The sequence below is a fragment of the Molothrus aeneus genome, chromosome 4 (genome assembly GCF_037042795.1).
Source record: "Molothrus aeneus isolate 106 chromosome 4, BPBGC_Maene_1.0, whole genome shotgun sequence".
NCBI classification, from domain to species: Eukaryota; Metazoa; Chordata; class Aves; order Passeriformes; family Icteridae; genus Molothrus; species Molothrus aeneus.
In genome coordinates, this window is record NC_089649.1 from 71,291,819 (window position 1) to 71,312,392 (window position 20,574).

The window sequence follows — 20,574 nt, forward strand, 5'->3', positions numbered from 1 at the left end:
CAGGGCTGAGAAGGGCTGGGAAAATTTCTTGGAAGTGCTCAAGGCCAGGCTGGATGAGGCTTGGAACAACTTGCTCTAATGGAAGCTGTCCCTGCCTGTGGCAGAGGCTGATCTTTAAGGTCTTTCCAACCTTAATCATTCTGTGATTCTATGAAATACCCACTTTTTGCCTTAATATGATGATTTTAAAGCACTGACCTGCCTGTTCATCTGGTGGTGTTGGGGTTTTGCTTAAGCTTCATCTCAGAGTAATGCACAAGATAGAAAAAAGGAATAGTCAGGCTACTAAAGATCTTGTATAGTGAATATGAAAATTTCCAGATTAAAATGGCAATAAAGTAGAGAATAAAGCCCATTTCTTACCTAAGGACACAGGTGGAAAGTGTCTTGTGGCTGCCTTTCAGTTTTATTGACATGAGACTCAAAACAGCAGGAGCTTTTTCTCCTGGCAGGTCAGAGATCTGTAAATCATCGTGCCAAAAAATTCTGGATGATAGATGGAGTGGGAAATGAGACAGATCATCCAAATCCTAAAATACTGAAGTTGGAAGGGCAGCCTGGAGGCTTCTGAATCTGTGCCACGCTCAAAGCAAAGTCAGGTTCAGAGGCAGGTCGGGTTCCTGGAGCTCAGGTTTGAATTTGGCCAAAATGCCCCTCAGTTGCCACCATCAGCCTTCTGCTTGCCAAGCTCAGCAGTGCTCTGATGTGGGGTTATCCAATCCCAGATGAAAGATTGGGCATTCCCTGTGGAAAAACACTGATTTCTTGCACAGAAATCATGGATAAACAGGGAATTTCCTGAACTAAATATGGTTTGATGCCTTGAACATAGCAAAGGGTGGGAAGGCACACCATCCAGGCTGTCCTTGTCCTAATAATTTTCCCAGAGTATCTCCTATTGTTGGAAAAGGAACTGTGGGTTGAACAGATTTTTATTTCAAGAGGAAGAATGTGGCAAAGGGCTGCAAAATCATAACTGGGCTGGAGAGGGTGAACAGGGCTGATCACTCATTCTCCTTCTTGAGATAGGGATCAGCCAGAGCCTAAAGAGCTCAGCAGGTGGTGTAAAAGAGGGAAAGAAGACACTTCTTCACCTAAAAAGCAATTAAATTGTGGAACTCGTTACCTCGGGATAACAGAGTGGGGAAAAATTAAGTAGAGGGGAAGGACAGCAGGTGTTGGAAGTTACTAAAAATTGCAAGAGTCCTCCTGGCTCAGCTGAGCCTTTAATGGGTGGGACAGGGAAGGATTCCACAATGTTTTTGTTGATCTGGCTCTGTAAGAATCCAGGTCTTGCTCCAGGTTGGATCAGCTTCCGGTGTGAGCTGGTTGAGGTTCCTTTGTCCCAGGAGATGGAGAAGGTGGCAGCACTGTGAGGAGATGAGGAACAGGATGGATTTGCTGAGCTGGCCCTGCACATCTCCAGATCTGCCTGTTAATCCATGAAGTGCTGAGCTCAGAGTGGGGAGATTCAGGTTTTTTTGGGGAGAAACACAGAATTTTACTAGTTGGGTTTTACCTCTCTTCCCTGGCTCTGCTCAGTCATTATCAAAACCCTACAAACCCCCACCGAGGGCTTCTCAAAACTGCCTTTTCTCCCCAGATCTCCCTGCCTGCATTCCTGCATTTCCCCTGCACAGGGAGTGGAATAAAAAGCTGACTTGAGACCTCATTTAATGCCTGAATTAGTTCAATTTTCTCTGCCCGAGGCTCCTCATTTTTTTTCCACTGTCTTGCTGTTGGCCTGCTGGGAATCTCTCATTGTCCACAAAAGTTTCTCTCATCCTCCTAAATTGATGATTTTTTTTTCCCTGAGCTCAAATTTTTGCCTAAATATGGACTCTTTCAGGGCTAATTTCTCTTCATAGTTTGCTTAGGCACACGTGTGTGTGTGCTAAAATCAGTTTCAAAATGGCTCAGATTTATTTTTAAGCCAGGGTGGGTTTTTTTGGTTTTTTTTGGTTTTTTTTTTTTGCAGATGCCAAAAGCATTGATTCCTGTCTGATTAAAAAAAAAATAAAACCCACAGAGTATTTTCAGCATGATTTAGTGGCTCATCTACAAGGATCTTGACTGGCTTAACTAAATTGTTGCTGCTCACTCGTGTGTGGAAAAGGCCCTGGTGTCTTTGGATGCACATTATTTTATTTAAGCCAAACACAATTTATTCTTGGGGAGTTAAAAAGCCAGAGTTGAGGCTGATGTCTCAAAGCTTGAGTCAATCACTACTGGGAAAAGCAACCTATCTCATTATTTTTTGGAGCAAAATGTTTTGTTTTAGTCGAGCTATCGTCATTAAATATTTTTGGATGCAAACTTCTGACATTGTTTGTGGGAAGAAAGCTTTCCTTTTAAATTTTTTCCTTCATATTTTTCATTTTAAGCTGTAGAAGCATTTATCAGGTAAGCCTTGAGTGCAACAAAACGTTCAATTCCCAGTCAAAGCAAACACTGATTTTTTTTTTTCAGACACAATTTTGCTCGGTTCTTTGCTTAGAAGTAGTTTGGGGTTTGGATCATCCAGAATCCTATTCTTTCTTTTACTTTTTTAATTCTGGAAGAACCCGCAAACCAGAAAAAAACATCTATTTGCATGATTTCATTTAAAAAGTGAAACACTGTTTCATAGCTCTGTTGCAGAATACTTCCAAGAGTGATAAAAACGCCATCAGAATAAGGATGTTTAGGGGAATTAAACAGCCTTATGATTTTTTAAGGCAGTTAAAAAAACCCCTAAACAGAAAATAAGTGAAACAATGACCTTAGGCACAGCAATAAATACACTGCAGCAGCACAACCAGCTCCTGTTGTGTGCTGGATGTGGAATGAGCTGTCTTGGGGCTCTCCACCCTGCCAAGACAGCCTGAATTAGCAGCTGGTCAGTTTTCATGCAGACAGCTCTGTCAGAAGGGCAGGGAAGGAGCTGAGGGAGGAAAGTGGAGCCTGCAGGAGCTTCATGTTCCCCTGGCAGGGCAGAAGCTGTGACAGCTGCTGCTGAGATGTTGTGGCAGAGGAGATGCTGGCCTGGAGTGTTTTCTGGGAGAAAAAGGGGTTGGTTTTGTGAAGCAGGTCCTGAGATGGGCAGTCAGAGCGTGCCCTACAGACATGGTGTGTGGGACTGCAGTTCAGTCCTTTAGGATCATTCCTGATTAGGCTCTCCTTCAAATCTCTGCTCTGTCTTAAAACATCTCCCTCTGGAGACAGCAGACAGCCTCCCCTGCTCTTCTGTGCAATTCTGAGTCCATCTGTGAGGACAGGAGCTGGGAGAACATCTGGGCACATTGCAGTGTCCAACCTCACCATCCCTCAGGACATTCCCAGTGGGCTCGAGCCACTTCCCCTGCTGTCACCCACCAGTCCAAACTGGAAATCTCACTGGGCATCCCGAGGAAAAGCAGGTCTAAAATGAGACAGGGTAGAAATGGCTGCTGAGAAGTGGCCAAATGAGAACACAAAACACATCACAGGAGAAATACTGATTGCTCAGCCAAGCCCTGCCAGCAGTCAGCCTGGACATCCAACAGCCAGCTCGGGTAGGGATGAAGGCCTCAGAGTTCCTGGTGGTGCCAGAGGTGGGACTGCACCACTCAAGCCAGATAAAGCAAATCTGGAGTAAAAAGAGGACTACAAACAACTTTCCCTGAGCCTCTGAGCAGTCTGGCTTTGACAAAAAACCCAGAGATGTTCAACAAGAACTGGAACAGACATCAATTACCCTGGAATTGTCCCAGGCCTGGTTGGACGGGGCTTGGGGCAACTTGGGATAGGGAAAGGTGTCCCTGCCCATGGTTTTTAAGATGAATTTTTAAGGTTCCTTCCAACCCAAATCATGCTGGGATTTTATGATATTATGATCAAACAGGCAAAAGTTTGTGGGGCTGCAAGTTTGAAACTGCAAGGCTGATCATGAGGAAAGACAACTGCAGGAAAGCAACTCCCATCACCACAAAAAAAAAGTGAAGAGATACTTTAGAGACCAAAGATTCTACGCCAAAATAAGGAAACCAAACCTTATTTTTTTTCTTTTTTCTTTTTTTTTTTAAGAAAAAGATAACATCATTCAGTGTATTTTTTCAAGCTTGCTGGACATCATACCGAAATACCGTAAAGCTGTCAGGGAAATTATATGGTTTTTTTTTCTGTTGTCAACCAAAGCGTGCTTTTATGGAGTCAATTAGCCACAAATGATGAACACACGTCACTTGTCTGGGAATGAATTACAGTACAACCCAATAAACACATCTGGCTTTGCTCTCTGATCATTGCCCTGATGAGCAGGAGGCGTCAAACTTCCCTATCCAACCATGAAGGAAACTCCGTGTTCGTTTGTGTTTCACCCTCCAAATTCATCTCCTCCAAGTGCTGCAGTGCTACAGTGTGGGGGGAACGGGGTCATTGGTATTTCTGCTCTGACGTGCAAACCTGGACGTGAGCTCAGGGTGTGAAATGCAATTACCTCGGGGAAAAGGGCTCGGATAAGCTGGGATGGCACGGGGACTTGGGTGTACAACGGAGCTGCTGTCAGATTCCACAGAGAAGTGCAGCCAATGTTGTCTTTACACAGGATTTTGTGTGCCCTCCACAGACATTAGAGCCCTTTTTGAAGGTGGAGAGCCACAGTCTTATAAAGTTTTTAGAGTTTTTTTTTAGCTTGGTTGGTTGGCTGGGAGGGTTTATTTTCTTTTCCTTTTTTATTTTTTTTTTAACTTTAATAACGGATGGGTAAACTGAGGCACAGAAAGGTGGTGTGACTGGCCCACAGTCGTTGGTAGACCTTGAACCCCCCCAGGTCTTGCTCCCACCTGGGACAGAGTGAGAAGGAAGGGCTGTTCCCAAAGTTCCCTCCACTTGTTCCCCAGGTGAGGGAAAGGACCATCACCCTCAGTGGCAATGTCTGGTGGGGCTGGACGGTTCCTGCCAGCCCCTAGGAGGCCAGAGAAGCGAGGGCATGGAGAGGCAGGAGGTCAGGCACTACAGGATGCACTCGTGCCTCTCCGTGGCTTTCAGGGCCTCGTGCATGCTGGCGGCCGAGAGCCTCCTGTTGATGTTCCTGTACCTGCAGCGCAGCAGGTTCCAGAAAGTAGTCCTCAAATCCCTGTTGAAGAAGGCGTAGATGAGGGGGTTGATGAGGGAGTTGGTGTAACCCAGCCAGAGCAGAGTCCTCTCCAGCCTCAGGGGCATGCAGCTGCAGCGGATGCCGCAGATGAACGGCCGCGCCGTGGACATCAGGAAGAAGGGCAGCCAGCAGAACGTGAAGGCCCCCACGATGATGCCGAGGGTCCTGGCGGCTTTCTGCTCCCTCTTGAAGATGGAAATGTTCTTGCGGTCCTGGCGGAGCAGCTTGGAGAGCGTGGCGCACTCCTCGGCGGCCTTGGTGCGGCGGGAGCTGTGGTGGGCGCGGGCGGAGGCCTCGAGGCAGTAGATGCCCTCGTCCTCGTAGTGCTTGGGGAAGTTCATGAAGCGGTGCTTCTCGGCGCTCACCTTGGCCGCCTGGTAGATGCGGCTGTACATCACCAGCATGACGGCCATGGGGATGTAGAAGGCCACCCCTGTGGAGTAGACGGTGTAGCCAAAGTCCTGGCTGATGAGGCACACCCGCTCCACCGTCACGTTCTGGGCCCAGCCGAAGAGCGGAGGGAGGGTGATGGAGGCCGACAGGAGCCACACGATGAAGACCATCTTGGCCATCAGCTTCCCGTTCTGCCTCACGGGGTAGGTGAGAGGCCGCGTGATGCCCAGGTACCTGCGGGGAGGAGGAGGAGGAATTGTCAGGGGTTAGGGGCGGGTGCTCTGAGGTGGTTTTCACTCCCTCTGAGGTGGTTTTCACTCCCTCTGAGGTGATTTTCACTCCTTATCAGCTGTGAGGGAATTTTGGCCCTCAGAGGGGGCAAGAAATTAATTCAGCAAATGAAAATCTCCACAGGCATGGGATCTCTTGACTAAACACCACAATTTATTCCTCACTTTTTTGCAATCACCCCGTGCGTGGAATCACAGAATGGTTTGGGTTGAAATGACCTTAAAGGCCATCCCATTCCAACCCAACTAAACTCAATTTATTCCTCATTTTCTTGCAATCATCCCATGTGTGGAATCACAGAATGGTTTGGGTTGGAAAGACCTTAAAGGCCATCCCATTCCAATCCAAGTAAATACAATTTATTCCTCATTTTCTTGCAATCATCCCATGTGTGGAATCACAGAATGGTTTGGATTGAAAAGACCTTAAATGCCATCCCATTCCAACTTGACTAAACGCCAAAATTGATTCCTCATTTTCTTGCAATCATCCCATGTGTGGAATCACAGCATGGTTTGGGTTGGAAATACCTTAAAGATCATCCCCTTCCAACCCCATGCCATGAGCAGGGACACCTTCCACTATCCCAGGTTGCTCCAAGCCCTGTCTAACCTGGCCTTGGACACTTGCAGGGATGGGGTGTCCACAACACGAGGTGTCATTGAACTGCTGAACTCTTCATGATCTCCTGGGGAATAAAATTACTTTAAAAAGCTTCATTTTCAGGAATAAAAAAATGCCTTAAGAATTTTATTTTTCCACCAGAGAAATATTTCCCTATTCTGCACAGAGAACATGCAACAGCTTCCAGCCATGGCACATAACTCACTCCAGAGTGTTGCCCTTCCCAAGGAGACACCCAGGAGTGGGGTGGGTGATGCTCAGAGTGATGTGCCACAGGTCTGATTCCAGATGAAGGGAATAACTCCTAGCAGTGTTTAATGGGAAGTGGGAAGCACTGCAGCCTTCTCTTATTTGTTGGTGAAGAAATACAACCTGCAGCTAAAATGGCCCTGGGAGACCAAGAAATAATCTTGCCTTTGGGAAGATTTAAAGATATGTCTGGATAAGCCCTGCAAGCAAAGCTGGAGAGTCGACAATGCTGTTTGGGGACAGTTTTGGGGCCCCTCATGACAAGAAAGCCATTGAGGGGATGAGGAGTGTCCAGGGAAGGGAATGGAGCTGGGGGAGGGTCTGGAGCAGCAGGAGTGGCTGAGGGAGCTGGGAAAGGGGCTCAGCCTGGAGAAAGGGAGGCTCAGGGGGGACCCTGTGGCTCTGCACAACTCCCTGACAGTTGTTGACCTCTGGAAACTCAAACAGGAATGACCCAAGCAGCTGGAGCCATCTGCTTGCTTGCACAGCCAGGAGCTGCGAAAGTGGTGGAGTCCAGCTCTCCCTCAAGAGGAAAATGAGTGGAGTTTGGAGTAGGAGATCCCAAAACCACCTGGTGACCCACAGACTCCCCAGTCCTGACCCGTGGGGTTAGGAGTTACCTTGTTATTTTGCCTGAAAGGAGCTGGAGGCTGCACCCACCCTCAGCTCCTGGTGGTGCCTGGGGTGTAAACGTGAACTATCCTGACTTTTGTTGGAGAGGTTTGTGTGATAAAGAAATTGTGTCAACTGTGGCTCAATTAGAATTGTAAAGCAATAAATCAGGGGGGGAGTTGGCTGCTGTCAGCCAACATTCCCCCTGGAAAACATCTGCCTGCTACTCAGCTCCAATCAATCCTGCAAAAACCTCGAGCCACTCATATGGATTTCTGTTCTGTTACAGCCTTTTTGATTCCAATCTCCTGCTGCCAGGAATTTTTAGGCAGGAACACATCACCTCTTAACTTGTTCTTGGATGAAAGGTGTCCCTCCAGAGGGGCAGTGAGAGCAGCAGCTCTATGAGTACTTTCTGCTAAAAGCCGAACAAAAAAAATGGAAAATATCTGTGGAGAATTTTACCTCTGCTGTATAATTTTTTCTCTGACAGTCAGTCTTAGTGTGTTAGGAGATTTTCTCTTCCCTGATTATTTCGCTTTTCCAGATCATCCCTCAAGATTAGAAGACGGAAATAAAATATAAAAAAAAATCTAATTTCTCCTCCCCTCTTGACTGCTAAATCAATTGAGAGACTAAAGTCTTCTCCCCTGCCTCCCTGATAAAATTATTTTGAATTCATTCACTGAGTTGTTCTTTCCTTTTTTTCCTCATATTCTTTTTTTTGAGCTGGCTTTAGTCACAAGAACCAACCAAAACTCTCTATGTTTGGAGAATTCCAGGATGGTTTGGGTTGGATGGAATCTTCAGGATTATCCATTTCCACCCCCCTGCCACATGCAGGGACACCTTCCACTATCCCAGGTGGCTCCAACCCCATCCCATCTGGCCTTGGACACTTCCAGGGATGGAGCATCCACAGCTTCCCTGGGCAACCCATTCCCTCCTGATGGCCAAGCTGGGAGAATACCCCGCTCTGCTCCTGCAATTCCCAAATTAACACCCCAAAAATCACCCCTCTGGATATCCAAGCCACAAACTTCACCAACAAATCCATGCTGAGTTGTGTGCCACGCTCTCTCATGCTATTACCAGGTTTCTTTGGAAGCTGATCCGCCTGGGATTTGCTGAAACTTCAAGGAATTTACGAGGGAAGCACTCGGTGACGCGGTTTAACGAGCAGGCAAAGCTGACACATTTCATCCACTGCTGCTGGGGGAAACGGGGCCGTTTTCAGGTCTTTGTAATAATTCTGAAATGAGCAAGGAGCCCTCAAAATAGGGCAGTGTTTACAGGAGGCACGGTGGCGCTGGCAGGCAGCAGAATTCGAGTGGAATTATCTCCCTTTGAGATTTTTTTAGTTTTTCTCTGTCTGTGTGTGTGTGTGTGTGTGTGTTGTGCTGCTAATCAAGTTTAGGGTAACCAGGTAGCAAGAGGCAATTCCCAGGATTTGCAGGCACTTGGTGTGGATTTGCAGGGCTGATGGTGCAGCCACTCATGCCAGGTGCAATAAATTCCTGCCACATCCCTGATCCTGCAGGTCCCAGCCTCTTTGGCTGTGGGGTGGGAGATGTGTCCCCATGGATGAGCCAATTCAGAGTGTTTGCTCTACACTCAGTGGGGATAATGGAATGGGTTGGGTTGGGTTGGGTTGGGTTGGGTTGGAAGGGACCTTAAATCCCATCCAGTTCCAACTCTGGGGCAGGGACACCTTCCACTGTCCCAGGTTGCTCCAAGCCCTGTCCAACCTGGCCTTGGACACTTCCAGGGATCCAAGGGCAGCCACAGCTTCTCTGGACACCCTGTGCCAGGACCTCCCTGTTCCTAGGGAACAATTCCTTCCCAATCTCCCATCCATCCCTGCCCTTGTCCTGTCTTTACGTTTCCTGATGTAAAGTTCCTCTGTGGCTTCCCTGTAGGCCCCCTTCAATTTGTGGATCATTATGCCAGGGATTAAACAATAAAAAACAACCCTAACCTCTCTGGGGTGCCCCTTTCTCCATCCTGCAGCTGATGAACTGGGAAAAGATGAATCTGCACTCACACAGGGGGACAAATGAGCCCAGAATTAGGGCTCAGAATTAGGGTTTCCTCGACCCCACTGTTTTACCACAATTCCATGCCTCCTCGGCAGCCAAAATAAGCTCCTTCCCTGATTTCCAAGCTGATGCCATTCCTGCCCCATCCTGCTGAAGGAGAGGAGGAAACAAAAGGCAGCTGGAGGCTGCTGAAGTGCCCTAAGTAAGAGCTGGTGGAGCATCCCAGATACAGAGCAGGATCTACCCAGTCTGGGCAAGGTTTGGATGAAGGACATGGGAGAGGCAATCCAGCAAAATGCTGTGCAATTTTTATCCCACTGACTTTGGGGTAGCATCCTTTTACCGAGGGTGACCCCAATTTGGAGCATAAAATCTGATTTTGGGTGGGAAATACTTCCCAGGGAAAGGGGAGAACCCCAGCAGAGCTGCCTGGGAAATGGATGGAGAGTTTTTTTCTCCACCAGGGATGCCAGAAGTGATGTGTGGGCTTTGGGGAGCTCCTTTTGTCAGCTTCTTGGCATTTTTATGGAGAGTTTTATCAAAGCTGAGCAGCCAAAAGAGGGGATTTTTTTTTTGTTGTTGGTGGTTTGTTTTTGGTTTGTGACATTAAAAAATCTGCAACATTGGCAGGCTTTTACATAAGGAAAATATAAGAGGAAGATGGATGTTTCCAGCATTTTTCTTTTCTGATTTCAAAGGAAATCAATCAAATCTCGCTTCAGACAAGATTAGTTCTACCAGCTTCAATCGAGAGGCTTTTAGGAAGCCCTCAGCATTAATAATCAATAACAGCAGCCTACATTTTAATAGTCCTCATCATCCTGGGCAAACCAAGTAGCTTTTCCATCTAAGCTAAGCAAAATATTGAGGACACTTCAGCCATCAATAAAAGCAGGGTCTCCTCCTTGGCAGGAACAGGCCTGACAGTGCTGACCAAGTTGGATTCAGGACAGAACAGAGGAAATATTTCTATTTCTGAGAAATACCAGGGCTTTTCATCTTCTTCCTCACAGGGCAGGAGGAAGAGCTGGTCCCCATCACTGGGGGAGGTTTGGATTGTGCCTCAGTGAGATAACAATTTAATCTCTTTTGGAGCAGGTTTTTCTGCAAGCTCAGCTCTCCTTGTGCTTTTGGTTTTTGGTTGTATCAGCATAGAATTTGAGAATTGTGCTTTTGGAGGTGTTTCCATCAAGAGTCAAATGAAAAATCCTGCCTGTCCCAGGCTCAGGGGGAAGTGGAGATCCAGGCATGATCCTGGATCCTCAGTCCACCTCTAGGCACTGCCTGGGGATGCTGGGTGGATGTGGAGCGGTGATGCTGCACAGGATGCTTGAGACACCGCCCTGGGATGGTTCACACAATTCCCAGCCCATTCCTGGGGATCTCTGAGTCCCCTCCTCCTCTAATATGCACCAGAGGACGCCCCAGTGATTCCCATTCCCTCCTCAAGCCCCAGCACAGAGTGACCCTACAAGGCCCCTCCACTTGCAGGTTGTCCTTCCTCCCACCCGATCTGGGTGGGCACAGCTGGGGGGATGGCCCAGTCCCTTCCCTCTGCTCAATCCTTGCTGGTTTTCTCCTTTCCCAGCTGGAAATACATTCCAGACAACTGCCCTGCAACCACTCAACTTCCCCATCAGGCCCATGGCGTGGTGAGGACGAAATTCTGGGAGCAAACTGATTGATCACGGTGCAGTTCCTGTGCCAACGCATGAGGGACAAGCCCAGGCCAGAAAATTCAGGCTCTTTGACAACCTCTTGGGACCCAGCTTTCCCCTCCCTCCTTCCCAGGAAAGACAAAGTGACATCAAACTCAGGATGGTGTCCTTGGGTATGGATCTGCTCTCAGGAGATGTGGTGGAGGAGTGGAATCCATGGCAAGGACTTTTGGGATAAGATCTCTCCTATTTGTGTGTGTGTGTTTGGAAAAGTCTTGCTCCAAGGGATGGGGTTGGTTGGTTGGGAAAGGAGGGGAAGGAAATTGGAAGAGAAGGGGAAGAGGAAAAATAGGGAAGGGAAGAAGGAGGAAAGGAAAAAGAAAGGGAAAAGGATTGCATGTGTCGGGGTTTTGGGGACTTGGGATGGGGTGGGAGAGTTGTTGATGTGCTTGGCCAAGGAGAAATGAAAGGGGAAAGGGAAAAAGAGAAAAAAGGAAAAGCGAGGAAAGGGGAAAAGGAAAAGAGAAGGCAAGGCGAGGCAAAAGGAAAAGAAAGGAGAAAAGGAGGAGAAGGAGAAGGAGAAGGAAAAGGAAAAGGAAAAGGAAAAGGAAAAGGAAAAGGAAAAGGAACATTTCAAGCAAAGCCAGTCTGGTTAGTGTGTAGCCACTTCCCTGCTCCTCACCCACTGGGAGGAAGCACTGACACATTTAATTCCTATTTAATTCCTGCATTCCATCCCTTCCCTCTCACAGAGTCAGGCTCCTGCCAGCTCTGAGCACACCTGCTTTTTTTTTTTTCCCCAGCAGGAAAATTATTAAAATAAAGCAAGTTCAGCAGAAGAGCTGAACCCTGCCTGTGGCCTGGCAGGGTTTTTTCTGTCTACCAGCAGCTCTGAGCTGCCCAGAGCTGTGGATCTGCATCTCCCAGGGGAGCAGTGCCTGGTGGGGATGAAGGCTTTGGAGCAGGACTCGCTGCTGGCTTGCCTGGGGTGGGGGGGATGTCAGGCAGCAGCAGGATCCTCTCTGTCCTTTCTGCTTTGTCACCCGCTGTCACACCTGCAGATGTGACCGGGGAGGTGGCACAGCTGAAGGGGCACATCTCAGCTGTGGGATGTGTCCCTTCCTTGAGCTGCAGCTCCCAAAGCAGCCCAGCCCAGCCCAGCAGAGCCAGCTCAGCCCAGAGCGACCCCCAAGAAGGCAGCGCACGTCAGCCCCGGCCCCCGGCTCGGCAGCGCCATGGCCCCGCTGACGCAGCTGCTAAAATTAGAGCCACCAAGGTGCTGACTTGGCCAAGCCTGGCCACTCTGCCAGGCAGGCTTTGCCTTCCCCTCCCAGCTCCAGGTGTGGGAGGTGAAGCTAAAAAATCCTCACAAAATGCTCTCACTGAGCTAAAGCGGGGGGTTTGGGATCTTGGGATGGGGTGTGGGGAGCTGCTGATATCCTTAGGGAAGGCATGAGTCCAGGGAGCAGCACAGAATCCCACAGGATTGGCTGCAGAAGCCCTGGAACCTGGATTTCCAAAGTGCATCTGGGGTTTTTTTGATTTCTTGAATGGTTTCATGGCCCAGACACCTTCCATGGAGGTCAGGTGCTGTTCCTCAGGAACAATGAGAAGCAGCTGCCAAAAGGGGGAAGACTGAGGAAGTAACTTAGGGAAGCAACTTGAGAAAACACCCTGAGCCCAGCTCTTCCACAGGGAACAAGGCACTGAGAAAACCCTCATCACCTGCAAAAAACACCTCCAGGAGCACCGATCCAACCAGGAACACCATCCTAGCAGCTCCCAACACCCCAAATATCAGAGCCCACCTGAGCCCCGGGCACCAACCCACCCCTGCCTCACCTGTCCACGCTGATGATGCACAAGGTCATGATGGAGGCGGTGCAGCACATCACGTCCATGGCGATGAAGACGTTGCAGAACACCTTCCCAAAGAGCCACTCTCCCCCCACCAGGTCCGTGATGGTGACAAAGGGCATGACAGCAAAGGCCACCGACAGGTCGGCGGCGGCCAGGGACACCACCAGGTAGTTGGAGGGCTGCCGGAGCTTCTTGACGATGCACACGGAGATGATGACCAGCCCGTTGCCGGCGATGGTGGTGAGGATGATGATGGAGAGCACGGCCCCGATGACGACCTTCTCGGTGTCCCCATAGAGCAGGATCTCCTCGCCGCAGTCGGTGCCGTTGTTGGTGAGGTTGGAGGGCGGCAGCTCGGGCTCGGCTGGGGCGGGAGGTTCCTCAGTCATGAATGGATTCGGGAGCGCTTCCCGAGCCGGCCGCTGCTGCTCTGCGCTCTCCACCAGCAGAAGGTGCTGCTCCAGAAACCTCCTGGGGCTGGCCCTCAGCAGCATGCTCCGAGCTCGCCCCCAGCGCTCCCCCAGCAGTGACACCTCCAGTGACAAACCAGAACATCTCGTCACAAACAGGGCGAAGAAAATCCAATATCCCCTCATCCTCTCGCCCACCGTCACCACCCCCCTCCACCCCTCTGAGCTCTTGCTGCGGCTGCATCTCACGTGCCCGGCAGGAAGCTGCTTCCCAAGTCTCCTTAAGGACACGCATTTTCCCGGGGGATGCTTGGAGGAAGCCGCTCTCCACCTGGGAAGGAGCACGGGCTCCCTGCAACATCTCCCGGCTCATCCATGTGCTATTCCAGCAGAGAGAACGGCTCGTGGATGGTGTTTCCCTGCCGAGCTGTGCCTGCTGCTGTTGCACTTCTCCCCTGCATCCATACATTTAATCCCTTGCAGAGCCTCCTCTGTGCATGCGACAACACGAGCCACAGCACCAGCGTGGGCACAGCCCCCGCCCGCTGCATCCCCTGCCCGTGGCACACGCAAACTTCAAAGCCGGGACCGCAAATCCGCAAATCCCCGCTCCTGGCAGGCCGTGGCCCCGCTGGGGCTGTCGGTAGCCACGGGAGAGGATCCGTGGCATGCAGCACATCCCGGGTACCACGCACAGCCCAGGCATCCCAGCTCGCTCCCGGAGCCTGAGCATCAGCACCACGCTCGGCTCCGAGAGCCGCGGCCGCGCTCCCACCCCCGGCATCCCACCCCTGCCATCCACAAGGAAACTTCAGGGCAGGGCTCACCCCTGGCTGCTCCGAGCATCGTGCACAAACCTGCATCCTCTCTTTTTTTTTTTTAATTGTTGTTGTTGTTTTGTTTCAAACCCCATTTCCCCCCTTGAAGTTTTGTTTCAATCCCAGCCGGATTGCGGCCCCTTCCTCCCCTTTGCAGCATCCCCCGGCTGCCGCCATGGGGGGGTTCCCGGAGTTACCTGTGCCGAGGGGGTGAGACATCCTCCAGGCGAGCCCCTGCGAGCTCCGGGCGGGCGAGGAAGCAAAGAGCCACCCCCGGAGCATCCTTCTCCCCTCCCCGCCTCGCCGGTCCCTCCTACCGCCCTCCCCTCGCCTCTGCCGGGCAGGGACCCAGATGGTCCCCGGCTCCCTCGGAGCCCCAGGGAGGAGCAAAGAGCGGGGCGGGGGGGTCCGGGCTGGATCCTGCAGCGATGGGAGGGAGCGGGTGAGGATCTGGAGGGAAAGGCTGGAAGTTGAGGAGATGCCTTGGAGCGCTGAGAGGCAGGAGAAGCAGCCTGGAAGCCAGCAAGGAGGGCAGGCACGGGGAAAGGCGCCCTTCCCCGTGATTTTTTTAAAGGATTATTTTACAGGAGAGGGTTTTTTCCCTCATTCCATGCATTTTTCCAGCCCTCCTGGGTTGTAGCGGGTCCCACGTTCCTTCAGCTCCAGGCAGCAAACAGCCAGGGAGAGGCAGATCCCTAAAGATGAGCCTTTCCTAATCCCAGAAAACTGAAACAGAGACTATAAAAAAACCCCAAAAACCAGGAAAAAACATGAGAGACTCACATCCACTTCCCTCCCCACCAAATGTTCCACGGGGACTTTGGAGCTGGGGTCACTCTGATATTTCCACCCAGGGATGTCAGCCCCAGTTTGCTCCTCCTGGGGTGGAAGATGCGGGGCAGAGCCAGCTCCTACACTGGTTGTTCCCAAGGGTGATTCCCTCGGGAATTCAGCCCCTCTGCTGCCTTCCCGGGGGCATGGACAGTGCGGGGCCCACCCTGCATCCCTCGGGATGGGCTGGGAGGGGAGAGGATGTGGCTGTGGAGCTGTTGGCAAATTCGGGAAGCGATTCCCGAGCTCTGCCCCAGCGCTCGGCAGCGAGGTGGGAATCTCATCCCAGGACATCCAGGGCACAGAAAAATACCTTGAAATCTCAGTGATGCCAGGCACTGCAGGGATTTTGGGGGCAGATGTTCCCGGAGGGGGGGGGAAGAAAACAAAAAGAAAAAAAGAAAAAAAAGTGCATTTGCAAGGAAATCGCCGGTGAGCTAAAGCAGGGCTGTTAAAGCTGTGCTTAACGCTGGGGTTCCTCCTTTGCTGCTCGAGCATCGCAGTGTGTGTGGGAGGCTGGTGAAAATAGCTTCCTCACCAGGCCAGGACGTGCTGGAGGAGCTCCGGGATTTATTTTTTTTTTCCTTTTTCTTTTTCCATGCCAGGTGGGTTTTTTTTCCCAGCCCCTCCAGAGCAGGGATGAGCCGGGGTGGGATGGGGCTGATGCACAAACCCTGCAGGGGCTGGGGAGGGGAATTCACTCAGATTTCCCAAATACACCCAGAATTTCTGAGGAGGAAAAGGGGGATCTGCAGAACTCCCTGCTGCAGGAATCCTGCCCGATTCTGCAGTCTCCAAACCCAGGCAAATCCAGCCAAGGAGAAAAACACCCCCTAAGGACCAGCTCAGGCAGTCTGGGGCCAGATGCCTGGAGAATTTCAGGGAAACAATCTGTGCCCGAGGCACAGATCTGCTCCCAGCCCTGGGAGAGGGGTTGGAGGGAGGATACGGGGTGGGGGACACACTGGAGGGGTTTTTCCAGCTTCCCTGGTGGGTTTTTTTTCAGCCTGGAGGGGTTTTTTTCAGCCTGGAGAGATTTTTCCAGCTTCCCTGGAGGGGTTTCTGAGACTGGAGAGGTTTTTCCAGCTTCCCTAGAGGGGTTTTTCAGTCTGGAGAGATTTTTCCAGCTTCCCTGGAGGGTTTTTTCCAGCTCAGAGGGGTTTTTCCACCTTCCCTGGAGGCTGCTTTTGGGAGAACACCACAGCAAGGAGCTCCTGCACACTAAGGAGAGACAGGGAAGGATTTTGTGCTTGAGGCATCCTTTGGAAGTAGCTGGTTCATGCTCAGAGGTCAAGTTCATGTCCTGGCAGAGAGGGAGGAAGGAAGGAGAAAAGGTGATTTTAGACATGAGGAGTTTCCTGGGTTTCCTTTGCTCTGCCCTTCCAGGACTTTTGGCAGAGCCTCAAAATCCTGCAAGAGCTGCAGGGAGCAGAACTGACCCCACTCTGTCTCATCCCAGCCCCATTTCTGTAGGATGCCACCTACAGCTTCTCCCTTTCAGCCCTCCCACAGGTCTGGGAACCCCAAAGAGGAGTTTTCCCCCATTTTTCCAGGGAAATGAGCTGCTCTCATAACTTGAGGAGCAAAATCAGGGACAGAAACTCACTCATGGGACACTCACCAAGCAGCCTGAGGGCACATTCTTTGCTTGGGTTGGTTTTGAGGAGGACAGAAGGGGAAAATGCTAATTCTCATGTGAAGAAATAATTAAAATAATTATTATTCTTCTGGCTGAAACCCTCAGTGCAGCATTTCTCCAGCCCCAGGCCACGGTGACCTTGCTGAGACACTGCCTCTGGGGCGAGCTGGGAAGCACTAATTACATTTAATGGCAATTAAGGGGAGGAAATGGCCAGCGTGCCTCAGCTCAGCACTCACTGGAGCTTTCTGCCTTTGGTTTGGAGGAGCAGGGATGATGCTGGAGCAAGGTGGGATCAACCCCAAAGAAGATTATCCATGCCAAAAAAACCCCAAAAAAACAAACCACAAGAAGCAGAAATCACAAAATAAAAAGTTTCCTGCACCTCCAGCAGGGGAGGGGTGACCAAAATCCTCCCAGCACTTCAGTGCCCAGATCTATTATTCCATTTTCATGTACAAATGGCTGTTTTATTAACAATTAATTGCTAATATTGAGCCCTATTAAGTCTAATGGCGAGGTAATAGGCGCAGGTATTAATATGTAAATTTGGAGAAATCTCATTAATTCCGAGGTGTTTCCAGGTCCAGCATCTTCCCTGCAGCACAAATGTTGACATTTCTCCCTCCCAGCAGGCAGAGCCTGCCCAGATGGATAAAATGAATCCCTTGGCACTCTCAGCTTTTAAGGAGCATCCCTAAGGGTGGATTTGACCTGCAGGGAAATTCGGGATGAGCAGTCCCGGGGTATCCAAAGCTTCTCTGTAGGTGCTGTGATCAGGAATAACAAAATCTGAGGTGTTTTAGTGACCCAAACCCCATCCCCTTCTCTCCATGGGCATCTCCTGCTTTCCCTCTGAGGCTCCCCCAAAACCAGCCCTGATGAGCATCAAGGAACATCTCCCCAGAATCACCCAGAAAACACAAATAAAGTGAATAAAGTGGGTGGTGGGAATGTGGTACCCAAGAGAGGGTTGGATCTCCCAGAAATTAATCCCTTGCCTTGGGGTCCAATCCCATTAGATTTAGCTGTAATTTTAAAATTTACCTAAAATTTTAAAATTTAACCTTTAAATTGACCTGGAACTTAAAAGTCTGAGAGAGGATTTTGGGGTGGTTTCTTTCCTTATTGGTCCTGCCTAAAATAGAAAAAAAAGATTAATAAATGAAACTTTTCAGTTGTTTTTAAAGGCTCCCAATACATTTTGCTGTTTGAGCAGGTGAGGAACAATTGGAAATGTCACAGGAAAACAATCCACAGGATCGTTCATAATTCATTCCCAATAATTCATCTCCAAAAGGTGGATTTGCTGAAGTGTTTTAATCCCGTTCCGTGCAGCCTCACTCCCTCTGCTGGAGCCTGCACAGACAACAGGCAGCTTTTAGTGGAGATTTACAAATTTGGGTTACTTGGGAAGGCTCTCGGGGGTTTCTCCTTTCTCCATCAGGGCAAGATGCGCCCCCAGGCTCCCCCGATGGGAGCTGGGACTGCCCTGGGGACGTGGGGATGAGCTGCAGGGCTCATTTGGGATGAGGAGGTGGGAGAGAAGCCCCTGATAACAAAATTTTGGCTGCAGCCTCTCCTGTCCACCCTGAAGCTGCCCTTGGTGGGTGCCAAAAGGATTTCCAGAGGGGCTGGGGAAGTTGGGGGAAAAAAAAAAACAAAGCCAAAAACCTGAAATAGGAAAGAGTGAAAAAAAGTGATTTAGGTGAAGTCTCCAAGACAAAGCCCTCAGCCCTGGCTTGAGGCTGTACTCACCCATTTGCCAGATTTTGATTGGTGATTTTATATTTTATTTGTTATCCTTAGTGCTGGTGATTTATTCAAAGAGATGGAAGTGCAGCTTGTCCTCCTGCTGCTCTCCCAAGGGTTTGGGAAGAGACTGGCTTTAGGCTGGTGCAGTAAGAGAACAGATTTATTCTGGGGGCTCAGATAGAGAGAGGTCCTCCTTGGTGCCAATTGGTGGTCACCAATTGTTGTGGTGTTGTTGTGGGGGTCCCCAGGACGAGGTGAGAGATGAGAATTGACTCCAAGTTCTCAGAAGGCTGCTATATATAATAATATATATTTAATATATTATAATCATAATATATAATTATAATATATAAAATATATAGAATATTTAATGTTTTATTAATAATAATTATTATATATTATTATATATGAGAATAATTATATAAAAATAATTACATATAATTATAATAATATATATAAATATATATTATATATAATTATAAATTCATAATAGATGAAAATTATAATAGATATAAACATATAAATATAAATATGAATATAATTATATTATATTATATTATATTATATTATATTATATTATATTATATTAATTATATTATATTCAGTATATTATAATATATTACATAATATAATATAGATAATATAGTATATAACATAATTATGCATTATATATAATATTAACAAATTAATAAATTTCAATTACTATTATTAATATAATATAAATTATATATTAATTAATAGAATACATTAATATAATAAATAATATAATATTATATATAATATATTAATATAGTATAATGTTATATTATATTACATTACATTACATCATATTACATTATATTGATATACTAAAACTATACTAAAGAAAGAGAAAGGATACAGTAAAAGGAAAGTAAAAGGAAAAGGAAAGGAATAGTAAAAACCTGTGACTGACCAGATTTCTGACACAGCTGGACTGGGATTGGTCATTAATTAAAAGCAATTCTCATGGAATCAATCCAAGATGCACCTGTTGGTGAACAACCTCCAGAGCACATTCCAAGCAATCAGATAATTATTCTTTACATTTCTTTTCTGAGGCTTCTCAGCTTCTCAGGAGAAAAACCCCGGTGAAAGGATTTTTCAGCAAATATGACAGTGACAGTGCCTGGGGAAAAACCCTGGAGCAAAGGAGGCTCAGGGGGGCCCTTGTGGCTCTGCACAGCTCCTGACAGGAGGGCACAGCCGGGGGGGTCGGGCTCTGCTCCAGGGAACAGGGACAGGAGCAGAGGGAACGGCCTCAGGCTGGGCCAGGGGAGGCTCAGATTGGATATTTGGGGAAATTTCATCATGGAAAGGGTTGTCCAGCCCTGGCACAGCTGCCCAGGGCAGTTTGGAGTCCCCATCCCTGGAGGAATTTAGAAGCCATGTGGATGTGGCACTTGGGGTGGCCTTGGCAGTGCTGGGGGACCTGGGTGATCTCAGAGGGCTTCTCCACCCTGAATAATTCTGTGATCCTGTAACACCTCTGGACCATCCCCATACAGAGCAAACCTTTCCTGGCCAAACCCTTCCTAAAGCACAGCAGGACAGGTCCCTGTGGAGCAGCAGGAGGAGGGGACATTGCTGCAGGACACCAGCCTGGAGCTCTGTCCCCCTGCGAGCAAACCACTCCATGAAAACCTTTTCTGCCAAAATTTTTTGGTGCCGGGCTTTGGGCAGAAGTTTTTTCTTGAAGGCAACACCCTGGAAGTGTCCAAGGCCAGGTTGGACAAAAAGAAATTATAAAATGAAAAAAAAAATCAATGAAATGAAAAGCAAATTAATAAAATGAAAAAGAAATTTTAAAAATGCCTCCAGGTTGGAGAGGGCTTGGAGCAGCGTGGGACAGTGGGAGGTGTCCCTGCCCATGGGATGAGAGGGTCCTTCCAACCAAAACCCTTCCATGATTTCTGTTTTTCACACAGGGTTTGGGGCTGGGTGAGCTCGAGGCAAGCCCTGCACCCACCAGGTTCCCATTCTGGGCCCGGGGTTCTCCAGGCTCGGTGCCCTGGGCATGGAGGGGATTGGGCAGGGGCTCTCCGGAGGCTGGAGCAGATTCTGCAGTTTTGGGAGTGGAACCCACCCCGGTGTTCTCCTCCCCGTCCTTGTTCTCCTCTCTGTCCCCTAGATGGCACCGGTTCTCAGCGCATCAAACTCCCGGTGAAAACCTGCGGGTTTTGGGGCCAGAAACAAACACAAAATTTAAAAGGGGAAAAAAAAAAAAGAAGAAGAAAAAAAAAAAAAAAGAAAAGAAGCTA

The 20,574-nt window shown here is 49.0% G+C and overlaps 1 protein-coding gene across 1 annotated transcript; it reads right to left on the reverse strand.

Annotated features, from left to right (window-relative positions):
• Positions 1-4,028: 4,028 nt before the first annotated feature.
• LOC136556200 (5-hydroxytryptamine receptor 7-like) lies at positions 4,029-14,355 on the reverse strand. Its single transcript, XM_066549251.1, has 3 exons — positions 14,268-14,355; positions 12,825-13,375; positions 4,029-5,743 (listed from the first exon to the last, which is right to left on the reverse strand). The coding sequence occupies exons 2-3, from the start codon at positions 13,334-13,336 to the stop codon at positions 4,972-4,974; spliced, it is 1,284 nt and encodes a 427-aa protein (XP_066405348.1). The 5' UTR covers positions 13,337-13,375; positions 14,268-14,355; the 3' UTR covers positions 4,029-4,971.
• Between the last annotated feature and the right edge of the window lie 6,219 nt (positions 14,356-20,574).